At 34.0% G+C, this 13,041-nt stretch overlaps 1 protein-coding gene and 1 non-coding gene across 2 annotated transcripts; both read right to left on the bottom strand.

Annotated features, from left to right (window-relative positions):
- Positions 1-747: 747 nt before the first annotated feature.
- Positions 748-7,860, bottom strand: LOC103946268 (very-long-chain aldehyde decarbonylase CER3-like). Its single transcript, XM_048580125.1, has 11 exons — positions 7,456-7,860; positions 7,089-7,324; positions 6,708-6,946; positions 6,138-6,357; positions 4,570-4,697; positions 4,077-4,333; positions 3,768-3,875; positions 2,121-2,327; positions 1,547-1,657; positions 1,156-1,329; positions 748-1,031 (listed from the first exon to the last, which is right to left on the bottom strand). Exons 1-11 carry the CDS (start codon positions 7,504-7,506, stop codon positions 861-863), a joined length of 1,902 nt encoding a protein of 633 aa, XP_048436082.1. The 5' UTR covers positions 7,507-7,860; the 3' UTR covers positions 748-860.
- A 4,294-nt stretch (positions 7,861-12,154) lies between these two features.
- Positions 12,155-12,239, bottom strand: LOC125475406. The gene has a single exon (XR_007256797.1). It is a non-coding gene; the product is annotated as a U4 spliceosomal RNA (small nuclear RNA).
- Positions 12,240-13,041: the final 802 nt, after the last annotated feature.

Genomic DNA, 13,041 nt, shown 5'->3' with positions numbered 1-13,041 from the left:
GGGAACACCCACAAGCAGGTGGCCCTTGCCTTTGATCTCTAGGCTAGGGTAAGTTTTACTCTTACCCCTACATTCTTCTTTATGCATGCCTTCATCGCCGAAAGTTTCTTCTTCGTAGCATTTATTTTTTTGCCATTATTGTCTCACTGACCATTTTAGACAATTTGCACGGCGAAGCTTGAAGGAGGTTCGTCTCGCAGTTCATCCAGGGCAACTAAGTATTTCTCGTGCAAGAAATTCGTTTGTCGCATAAAAAATAACGCCAAATCCTCATTTTGTTAGAGTTTGCGTGATGAATAATCTAGGTCTTCGGCAAACACCTGTTGAGCGATGAATCTCTTCGTCGCGTAAAATTTTTGTTTTTTATTTCGTGAACATTTGGTGCGTTGAATCCCTTTTTTGTCGTGCAAAGCTTACTTAGGCGACGAAATATACTTCGTCGCTTAAAGTTTTGTCGCACAAGCAGTTTTTTCTACAAGTGTAGGAAGGCTAGTAAAATACAAATTTTGTAGTTGTGGTTTTAGGTTACTATATATATAGTAGGTTAATGCACCGTTTTAGGTTATTATAGGCCAAAATCACAAATCAGTCTCACTTTAAATTTTTGAAATGTTACTTTCTTGTGAAAGCTTCCTTAACACAGAGACTCAAGATTCATATGAAATATATATTCTGCGATATGAAAAAAGAATTGATCAAATATTAGGAACTCAGGTGCATGAGTAAAGTTGCATGTTAAAAATAAAATTAAAATAGAAATGGATGCTTTTGCTGCATTGAGGTATAAATAAATATCCAGTAGTGCATATGTCACACAACCCAAAGCTTTAATACATGACTCCGGTGTATGAAACAGTAAATTAAGTTGGCTTCGATGAAACAGGCTTTAAACCGTGTTTAAGAGCAGCATTCCATACAAGGTCGATTCTGTCAACATCCAGAGCCCCGACTTCGTGGTGATTCCAACCTTCCAGGTAATGAACAACGCCTCCCGCATGGCATGCATGCACTACTCCTCTGTCCATCGTGTACTGCATGTCGCATATTACCAAAAATTAAATTAACAATATAATAATTTAATCAATTAATATATATCAAGATGTTCTACAGGAGATAATTGATTAATTAATTAAGTAAAGAGGTTAATTTAGTTACCTCGCAGATGCCAAGGCCTTCAACGTCATCAGGTAACCTCATGGCTGCAAGATCACCGTAAGTGCAGTCTTTTCTAAACTGCAAGATGGGTGGAACCACGAACTGATGGAAATGAGTTCCACTTGGGGCCCAACGTTGCTCTCTTGGTGTGATCCATTTCCCCACAATCCATGTCTGCCATAATTCATATAAGGTTTAGATTCACAACTAAGGCTCTTTGCTTGCTTGTTTCTTGATAACAAAACATTCCAAAGTGCATAACAGTATCTCACTGATTCGACCAAAATGTTTAGGGTTTAGGGTTAAAACTGTAGAAAACGTAATTTGTATGTACGATTGTCTAAAGGTGCCCTAAGTTTAATTACAGACAATGTGTACACCATTCGCTTACCTTGCAATTTTGCGCGGCTTGGTACTTTGTTACTTGCACAAGGTATTGTTGATAATCTGCTGGCGCTTCCTTCTGAATTTTTTGAAATCTTTCCGTTGACAGAGTCAGCATCTGCACCATGGGTATATGCACATGTTAGAACCTGCTCTACATCTTCTATGATTGTACAGAGTGATAAGATAACAGAACACCAAGTACAATTTCATTAACTGCCTTTCTTCTTTTACAAGATACTATTACTAACAACTAACTATTAACAACCTTTGTACACTTGTCACTATCTTATTGTGCCATCTGGTATGGTATCCTAACAGCATATAGATCGATTTAATAATTAACCCATAAAAACTATATATATATATATATACACACACACACACACACATGTAGATTCAAGCTGGGCAGCTTGCTCTTATATTAGATTCTTCATAAAATCATTTATGCGAGCAATTAATTTACTTTTGACAAGAAAATGTTTTTTTACACAAGAACTCCAAAACTTAACATTACCACACAATCATCGTCGTCTGCATAAGTAAAGATGGTGAACTGAAAATGGAAAACATATACTCACCAGAACGCGTACTCTCCTACGGCAAAGATAGAGGGCAATAGCTCTTCCAAGCTTGGAGGTAGCACCACTAAGAAAAACCTCCTTGACATCCTTTGGAATCTCGTTGAGAATGACAGCAGCAGTTAATGTGTTTCCATGGACCACTCGAACTCTAAGGTCTGGATGCTTGTTCACAAAAAGCGTTCCGCCCCCATTCAGTCCTTCGTTCTGCATGCCCACCACATTAATATTAATAAATATACACAAGCACAAATTGCATGGGTTTGCTGCAGTTATATGAGTAAATATACAATACAATCCCCAAATTTGATCCAATAACAGTTTACAATTATGATTTGATTGTTACCACAACTAAAATTGCGAAATTTTAGCTTAATATAATTTGGCCCTCAACAACCCCCCATTCATGTATATTTACTTGCCGATTAATACTTGGCTACTCAAAAATGAGTAGAAACTCTTACTCAAAATTTCTCAAAATTGTTCGTTCTCAATTTATAGAACTTCGTGTTTATAATCAAAATCGTTTATATTATAAATCACCCTATAAAGATCGTCTCTGCAAAAAAATGAATTAAAACTAAGGTTGTTTAGTCATCAAACTGTTTAAAAACAAATGAGCGGTATTGGTAAAAGAATTATGAACCGTTTATGTATTTGTTACAATATATTGACTAAACGACCTTAGTTTTAAAATAATATTTTTTTTGCAGAGATGATATGAATGGTTCCGATCATAAGCACAAATCTCTCTGATTAAAACACTAAGAATTTTGAGTAAGAATTCCTACTCATATTTGAGTAGCCAAATATTATTCTTACTTGGCCGCAATTGTGGGAGGATGTGACCTCTCTAACTGGATATCTCCATAAACGTGAATGCAATTAGGTTTGGGTAATAATAAATAATTTAATAAGTTAACCACATCAATATGCATGTTTTTCACATTCTACACCTATCTTATCTATTTTCATATGAGAACAATTTTAGGTATTTTCCCCCTTTAAGCATGCCAAAGGAATTCTTTCTTTTGTTTCGATTAACAGCTTAATTTGGGGGATTCCAATTTGAGATCTTTTTCAACAGTTTATCTTATGCACGACTGGTAGATCAATACGTATGGTAGTCCCATGTGGTCACTTGGTTGGTAGAGTACCTAAGTAGGAGATTTTCTATGATACTCTGAAGTATGATAGACTTCATGTGTTTTAACAGTTAGATTTTTGTTTAAAATACAAAAACCAAGATTTAACTGATAAAATACCCAAAATATCTCACTCCGAAGCACCCTAAAATTTTGAATTTTTAGAATGAATGAACTTGGTTGATCGAGTGTTAAATAAGAATGACTATGTGCATGACCCAAAACGGAGCAGAAAACATGTGCATGCCGTTGGTGTGGGGTGTTTTAGTTTTAACAGATCATAACATGATATTGATTCAATGTCGCCTCTACTCTCAACTAATTCAAGTGAAAGGTCTAACTACATTTACACTACTTAGTTTTAAATGAACAACAACCAAAATTTTATTCAGAATTAATATTGGTAAGGCCAACAACCACAATCAGAGCTCATCAGATCTGGATTGAATCTGCACTTCCAAACAAAAGGGTTAATAAATAGGAAAGGAATTGGGATACCAACCTTATTTAATGCTGCAAGGCTGATGACCTTGACCCCCATTCTATCAGCTCTAAGGATTGCTTGCTCTATTTGATTATTGATGCCATCTAGAGCAAATGGTAAAAAATACTGCAAAGTAAACCGCAAATTCTTCCGATTATCAGTATCGCAATAAAATTAACTAGTAATTATAGCCTAGTTAGGCTAATGTTTATATACAAAACGCGTTCAGATAAGATTCAAGTTGATAAATCGTTCAGATTCACAATACGAACGATTGACAAGAAAACACTTTTGAATGTAGCAAAAAAGTTATATAAGAGAGCAAACCTGAAAGCCGTATCGAGGCACAGCCCATGTCTGGTGCAAGCGGCCTCTGAGGTTGTAAAAAGAAATCAGGAAAGTTTTAGCCCATGCCCACATTGCTAGCATGGCTACAATGCCTGGAAGCCAACCAAACACTAAGAAGAGTCTCATTGAGAATGGAATCGATGAGAATGATCGGAAAACAAACGGCACGTGCAAAGACGACGACAGATCCACCACATGCGCGAGGAAAACGAAATCCGGTGCCTTGCCATTTTTACCTGCAGGCATCATTATTATTCATTGTCAATGCATTAATTGTTATACGGGCGTCACTGAATTGCATGATGTGAAAATGTATGGCTGCAGGAGAGGCACATACGTTCAGTCAGCCTTTGTCAAAGCATTATGTATGCAGGGCCGTATTATTTTGGAAGATATTTAGCATGTCAATGTCAAAATCTTATCCACAAATTGGGATATTCAAATTAGCTGTTAAATAATTACTCGCACCCACCTGCATTTAAGCTAATCTCTTTCTGTAGTCCCCAGGATTTCGCGTTTAGTGTCTTCCCCAGTGCATCAAAGAGAGGCATGAAAAGGCAGAAGTTGGTGTCCATTTCAGTATGGTGCAGGCTGTGGTATCTGCATATCCATATGCCATAAGGAGGAAAACAAAACAAGTTAAAAAAAGAGTTTTGTTAAGTATAATTACTGCTTCAAAATACTAATTTTGTGTTCGAATCACCATAATTAGAAATCCAACTCATTTATTACGTATCTGCATATCCATATGCCATAATTACAGCTTCAACATACTAATTTTGAGTCGACAGTACGTATTGAATGTGATTAGGCTTCTTCTTTGGTATTAAAAAAAAAAAAGGATATTTATATATATATATATATATTATATTGAATCATGGCATACGTAGTACAATCACTTGTTGTTGTTATTTAGATTAATGATGTTTTTGGTTTTTTGGCATAACATTATCAACACTCTTAGTAATATATATATATATATATATATATATATGGGAGACTTTGGATGCGGTCCTTAGCTATAAATATTCTTTGATTGAAACCTTGTTGGTTTTTAATTTTTTATTGAGGTCTCTGAAATCAATGTGATAATTTATTTCTATGTACGTTACTATATTTTTAAATTAAAAATTAGAAATTTTAATTGTTTATATAAATGATATTTTAAATAAAAAACCATAATTTGTGGGATTAAAAATATTAAAATATAAATATACTATTGTGTGTGTTTATATAGATATAAACATGGGTACATTCATCAAGATTAACCAAAAAAATTATTGTATCAAAACATGGGTACATTCTTCAAAATCACAAAAAAAAAAAAAAAAAAATGTATTAGGCTTAATAACATTAGTAAATTTCTTCGATTAAACTTGATATGAATACATTTTAAAATCAATGAAAAAAGAATGTACCCATATAAGTTTAAAAATGGATTAAAAAAAATTTAATAGATTTTATATATAAAAAAGGGTACATTTTACATATAACAAAATAAAAAGTTTTACATGAATAGGTACATATAATTAGCATGGGTAAACTTAGCAAAAATAAAAAGTATAAATAAAAAAAGTATATGGGTACATTTAGCAAAAATAAAAAATACAAATAAAAAAAATATATGGGTACAAATACAAATAAACTTTAAAAAATATGGGCACAAAAAAAAAATATGGGTACAAATTAAAACTGAAAAGAAAATTGGTACAAATTCAAAAAGAATTACAAATTAAAAATGGGTACAAACTAAAAATAAAAATATATGATAAAAAATTTAGTCATAAATATAAATATCCTAATTGTAACATTTTTAACATTAAATGAATATATTTAGAAATAAAAAAAATTTATTATTGAAAAAATTAATGATATTAATACCCAAGGACCTTGATCAAAAATTGAAAATGAATAGGATTTTAATCAATGGAATAGCATAAGGAAGGATGAGAACCTATATATATATATATATGTGTATGAATATATTTGTGTATGTATATATTATATGTGTGTGCGCCGTGTAGTGGGGTAATTGCTTACGTTGGAGTATAGAGAAGATATCTGAGGAACGGTTTTTTCTCAAAGAGTTGATGAGGAAAGACCTCAACATTGGAATGCCCCAAACATCTCAGAAAATCAAAAACCAAAACGTAGCCATAGATCATGCACACTGATCCAAAACCCATCAGATTCGTACCAAAAACTGGAATTCCAATAGTTATGCTCAATATCAGATGTTCCAACAGGGTTGCATTTCCAGCTGCATAAATAAAAAAAACAAAACAAAAAAAATGATAAAAATTAATATATAACTGCAAATGAAATGAAGAAAGTTTGACAAAAAAAAAAAAAAAAAAAAAATGAAATGAAGAAAGCACTGGGAGCAAAATTCTAGGATGCTCATGTAAGAGATATTCCTGCTGTTTTAATTATTAGATCTCAATTTTCGTATTTTTAAATAAAGATCTAAGAGTTAAAACAGCGGGTTACTTGAGGATAGCGTAGAAGATCCCAAAAAATAAATGAAAGGGTATGGGGATAGGACATGTTGATCAGAATGATAGATGAGTTTGGTGGTAAGTAGTTAAATATTAATGGTGTCCAACCTACCGGTAGAGGTCTGTGGTACTGGAGATGAATGGTGAAGTGAATGGTAATTGTCAAAAAAGTAGTTGTTGCTGTGAAAACGTTTGTGCACCCAGTAATATAAAGGTTCCGAAACTCCCACGTGAAGTACCAGAGTGGTAATAAATCCTCTTGTATTCCACAAGGGTAGGTTTTGCAGAGATGATGGCACTAAACAGCAGACCATGGAGGCAATCAGACCGTGAAGAATTATGAAGTTATCCCTGCCATATAAAAAAATAAAAAATAAAAATAAAAATAAAAACACAAAAAATAGCAGATCAAACATCTAATTCATTAAACGGATCCAAGTTTATAAATTACAGTGAGTAATTAAGGTAAAAGATGAAAGAATGAATGGATCACCAGTGCCATTCTTTGTCAATCTGCTTGAAATCAACCCCCTGTTGGATGATCCGGCGATTTCTTGTGAGGAAGAGCATGTTGGTGTAACTAGACCATAGCTGGTGAATTACGGCTCGAAGTATGCATAGAAGGAGAATATGGAGACACCAGCTGCTGGTGAGTAGTGTGAGGGGATCCTCTTTCTCATGGATTATTGAATACAAGACTTTTCCGATCAAGGGTCCGAACAGTACATACTGTAATTATTTCATCCAAATCCCATATATACGTATATGTATCAGTACCAATTAATTATTCTGAATCTAATATGTAATAGAAATACAAAATTACAGGAAAAACAAAAGAAAGGTAAGTAGTGTATACATACCTTGAAGGAGCCTAGGTATTCCCAAGGCCAAGCAGACAAAGGAGCACCCATATTAATTTCCCTAAATCTTTTGTATGTATGTATGTATAATGTAAACGCTTCTGATCTTCCCAAATTCCTGAGGAGGACTAGTTGGTTGTTGATGTGAAAGAAAGAGCTTTCCAGAAAATCTCGCAAGGCTAGACAAGGTAGCTAGCAAGATAATCACAAAAAAGATGTACTACAAGAGAGAGGAGGGAGGCAACATTCACCACTTAATTTGCGTAATGAAATTGCCAAGCTACCTAGCAGCAATTGTGTATGAGTGGTTGTTGCCTCCTCAACTATTTAAATTAATCTGATCTCTCTCTCTCTCTAGATCTCTCTCTCTCTCTCTCTCTGGAAGATATTGAAGATATCCGTATATGTTGGTAGGGCTGGAGCTTGGCTTGTTATATAGAAGAAAGAATAGGGAGGGCGGGAGAGTATCACATCCAATACAGTTAGAGATATTAATTTATGATCACTCTCTCTCTCTCTCTCTCTCTCTCTCTCTCTCTCTCTCCGTTTGTCTGATAAATATTTTGTCGTTGTTAGGTCGGTCAGGCAGGCAATTCGCTTGGACGGTCGTCAGTCACCCCTCAACGGTTCAGGGCCTTTATGTTTTTCTTCCACGGTGTGCGAATTTCTACGCGTTGGATGGCATTTTCACAACACAACACACCATGTATATTTATCAAACTGACACAGCTGTAGAGGCTGTGTAGTCATGGAAAGATTTTTCAATGTGATCGTCATACGAGCCGGTACACCACTTATCTCTATATAAATGGTAGGATATGTGTGTTAAAAGATAATAACTTAAAAATTAAAATTTTCCACCACTTAATTAAAAATATGTGATGGACCATCCGTGTTCCCGTCACAACTAAAATTTTTTCATAATCATGGTCGCATAATCCCACAACCAAATTTAATGCCTCATACGGTTGGGAAGTTTGGCAGTACCCAACCAGTTTCCCCTAGTGGGCCTTTCTTCGTAATTTCCTTATCAACTCTTGTGACATCATCAATCGTAACACTAGATTTGTCATCCAATAATCCCTAATTTTCTAGAATCTGAATTCCGCATTGCAAAAGAATGGACTTTGCATGTATATGTTTATAAGTAGTTGAGTTACTCTATATATTACCAATTGGATTTATGGTACACAATCAACTTTCTCATCATGATATAAATAAGTCCAGATTGTTCCGCTTATGAAGTTTAACAACCACACGTGCTCCAGGTCACCCAAATTGTGTTGTGCACATGCTAAGCGTGAAAATTCTCCACATAGAGTGTGATGAAAGATAAATCGTTTAGCTTGCTTGAGTCCATAAATAGATCTCTGAAGCTTGCATAATTTAGTCTTTTCAAACTTGGACATGGAGCCTTCAGGTTGAGTCATATATATAGAGCTTTTCCTCTAGGTAGTCATTCAGAAAGGCTGTCTTCACATCCATTTGCTAGATCTCTTAATCATAGTATGCAGCTATAGCAAGCAAAATCTGGATGGACTTAATCATGGCTACATAAGAGAAGATTTCTTCATAGTCAATCACTTGTTATTTGTGGCCTTTCGCTACTAGTCTAGCCTTATAAGTTTCCATGTACTCATTGGCGCCTATCATTCTCTAGACCCATTTGTTTCCAATTGGTATTATACCATGTAGAAGGTCTATTAGAATCCAGACTTGATTTTAACACATGGAATCCATTTCATATTTGACTATGACTTCTTGCCCTTTTTTTAATTAATGTCGACATTAATCAGTGTAGTCTGTAGGGCCTTCCTTTCTATCATTGTCATTAAGAAAGTGCAACTCTCCAAAACTCTTATCCATACAATACCTTTGAGGTAGGTTGCTGATCCTTTCAGATATACGTGGAACACGGGTTTTGGAGCATGGTTGTCAATTTGTTGAGTGGTTGTTTGTGGTTCATCATTAATCTCATTAATATCCACCGTTCTATTTAAAACTTCTTTGACAAATCATCCTTTTGAAGCTTAGCAGTATTGGTGACACATATTTTCTGGTCTTCAGGATGGTAGAATTCGTATCCCATAGTTTGTTTGGGATACCCCACAAGGTAACATTTGACTGATCTCGCACGAGCTTGTCATCTTGAATCTTCTTAATGTATGTTTAACAACTCCAAATATTAATAATTAAGACTTGACTTTCTGCCATGCCATATCTCATATAGGGGACGTATGTGAAACAAATTTGGAAGGCACTTTATTAAGCAAATAAATTGTTGTTTTGTAGTGCATATTCCTAGAATGATAATGGTAGATCATCGGAAATCATTTGGTTTCTCCTCTCAGAAAACTCCACTAAGTTAAGAAGTTTTTGGTGGAGTCCACTGTTATACCATTCCACACTCTGAGGTAATCTAGAAATTCATTAATCAGATACTCATCCCATCGATCTGATATTAGGGCCTTTATTTGTTTTTCAGCTTGATTCTCTACTTCATTCTTGAATTTTTTGAACCTTCCAAAAAATTTTGACTTGTGTTTCATGAGATATATATAGTCAAACGGAGAGTGATCATCGATCACTGTGATGTAGTAGAGAAGCCTTTTCTTGATGTGGTAGACATAGGTCCACATGTACATTAGTGTGGATTAACCCTAATACTTGAGAGACTCATTCTCTTGACCCAGTGAAGGGAGAATTGGACATCTTTCCCTTTAAACAAGACTCATAAGTGACCACTTGGTTATTACTTAATGTGATATTCATCTTTTGGCATCTTGTGAATCTTATCAAGGTTCACATGTCCAAGTTTAAGATGTCACATCTTAACTTGATTAATCTCTTCTCTTGCTCTTTAGGGTTTTGAGGTATTCCTGCTCCCAATACAGTGCAAACCACTACAAGTCTCTAGGTGAAAAAGTACCTTGATCATATTACAATGAGAGATAACACGACCGTTCAAGTTTAAAGTACAACTCATATTGTCAAACAATATTGAGTATCCATCTCTTAAAAGCATAGGGATGGAAATTAAGCTCTTTATATATAAAGGAAAATTTAAACAATTTTTAAGTTCCAAGATTTCCCAGAGTGTAGTTTGGGCCTATAAGTGCCAATTCCTTTTGCAGAGTTTTAGTGTCATTCCCAACTCGCACAATCATCTTCCAATTGCAAATATGTTGACTAGGAACTGAATCAAATACATAGGAGATGATGACTTACTAAACAACACTCTCTATGACATAAATACTCCCTTCAAATGTTCTTGTCATAAAGCTCGTGATAGGATTTTTATTACTTACGCAAATAAGGTTAAAATCACATAAATTACTTGCAAGAGTACAAGGAAATTGTAGTATAATCACTTATCCAAGGTTGTCATCCGTAAGGATTTTTTTGACTTATTTGTAATTAAACTAATTCTTAATTAATTATTTAAAATAGATTTTATAAAAAAATTTGAGATTTTTGAATTTTAAAAGATTAAAATAATAATAAAAAAAAATCTGGAATCAAATAAAATTCTTTATTTTACAGGTAAATTATTTTGCATGTATTATTACATATACTAGGCAAATTTTAGTACTAATACATATGTCCAAATAACTTGCCTATATTTTTTATATATAAGTCATATTATAGTGCCCCTTCAGATTTTCATTTGGTAAGAAAATGACAAGATTAAATTAAAAAGTTTAATTATATGCAAATTTGAAAAACAATTACTAAATCTTAAGGAAAGTATAACATTAGTGCTTTTTTTATTCATTAATCCCTCCCTTCAAATCTGCATAGAATTAAATGTATACATTGAAACTGTAATTAGGGGTATTTTAGGCATATGAAAAGTGCAAAATGTGTAAAGGCAAACAAAATTAATTAATTTGCTTATGTGGAGCCTACTCATGAGTTTTATTCAAGTAAAAAAAACTATGTCAGGTTTTATGTAAAGAAACTTGAGTTTCAGGAACTAAAGTCATATTTTCAGTTAACAATTCTATGCAATATGAGTTACTCAACTCCCCAAAGAAGTACTCATTTCATGTCTTTCATTGAAGAGATTATAAAAATAACCTCTCCATCTGTCTTTGACTACGTTCATTGTAGCAATAACATTTTCATGCTCATCCTTGATGCACCTCACTTGGATTAGGCCCCTTGTCTTCTTTTCCCTTGCTCTAGCTAATTTATAGATAAAAAGTGTGAGAAATAAAAAGGGATGTGTAAATAGCACATTCCTTTTATAAAACATGTCCCTAAACTTAACACCACGTAACACTGGTAGCTCTCTAATCCAAATCTGTTATCTTCTTAATAAAATAATCCAAATTCCTCTCTTGCAATCTGCTCTATTACTTCACATTCTCCATCTTTGACTTCACTGGAGCATCGTTAATCTCCATAAATATCTAATTAATACCTTTTCTTAATCAGAAAATAAAAACTTTCAAAACCCAGAAACTCAGTTTGGATGTTGAGTTAAATGCGTCGGGTCTTGCGGTGCTGATCCTCCATGTCTACGAGCCCATGTACTTCGGTGGAAAAAAAATGGGGCGGCTGCAATTTGAAGGGATTGGATGGAGAGAGACAGATATGTTACAGATCAGTGGTGGTTTTCAGGGTTGGGTCAGGGCCTTTTATTTTGTTAAACTTTTTTTATTTTTTTTCATTTTTTTTATTTATATTTTTAGAATAATATTAATGCTAATTTTCAACCAGCAATAGACATGCTTCGGTTATAACCTCATTAGCTGCGTCATTGCCCAAAGTGCAAAAATAATATTAGTGCTAATTGACAAAGCTAAATAGTCTTAAGTTATGTGACATGTATCAAAAAGTTAGAGAGGCCAGAGAAAGGGCCCATATAGAAAGGCTGCAGAATATTTGAAGCTGACTGGAGGTAGATAATTCGATGGTAATCACCACATAGTGTGCAGGTCAATAATTCCGTCTTAGATACTGTTTATCTTAAACTTTATGCATATTTATAGGGAAATTGCAAAAAATGACACATTTTTTTTAGTTTTTGAACTGAAATAAGACAAACCGCTTATGCACAATCAATACATACCATGTGCAAAAATGAAATGCAAAAAATGACACATTTTTTTTTAGTCTTTGTACTGAAATAAGACAAATCGCTCATGCACAATCAATGTATACCATGTGCAAAAATGAAATGATGAAAATACCCAAATATAAATTGTAAAAGCTCATAGGTGATGATGTCCTCTTTTTTTTTATTTATTTTTTATATATTTTGAAGAGAGAACTGTGAGCTCTGATTTTTTGGTTGGCTCAGATCTATTAGCATATCATGTGTATGTCCTGTGCATGTCACTGGAAATCGATGAATTTTAATGAGATTTCCATAATCTAAGTTCAGGTCCAAGATTTGTAAACTATAGATCTTTAAGACATTTTTAGAATCTAGACCCCACATATCCAATAGCGTCGTTAATTGCACGATGCACATCCACAACAAAACCGACGTCATTGCACATATCATCTGTAGATTCATTCTTAACTTTTCCCAAAACATAATTTCTCAAAATAGAGGCAAAATACTCACCACATTCC

This window comes from the organism of the source record quoted next, unplaced genomic scaffold (assembly GCF_019419815.1).
Source record: "Pyrus x bretschneideri cultivar Hongxiangsu unplaced genomic scaffold, Pyrus_bretschneideri_v1 Contig147, whole genome shotgun sequence".
Taxonomy (NCBI): domain Eukaryota; kingdom Viridiplantae; phylum Streptophyta; class Magnoliopsida; order Rosales; family Rosaceae; genus Pyrus; species Pyrus x bretschneideri.
Note: the sequence above shows the minus strand (reverse complement) of the source record. Positions and strands in the feature narration are given on the sequence as shown.

Coding starts and splice junctions, on each gene's coding strand:
- LOC103946268 (XM_048580125.1), bottom strand. CDS start 7,506: ATGGGTGCTCCTTTGTCTGCTTGGCCTTGGGAATACCTAGGCTCCTTC. Junction 6,947..7,088: donor ATTGACAAAGAATGGCACTG/GTGATCCATTCA, acceptor TTTATATGGCAG/GGATAACTTCATAATTCTTC. Junction 1,032..1,155: donor AAGGCCTTGGCATCTGCGAG/GTAACTAAATTA, acceptor TGCGACATGCAG/TACACGATGGACAGAGGAGT.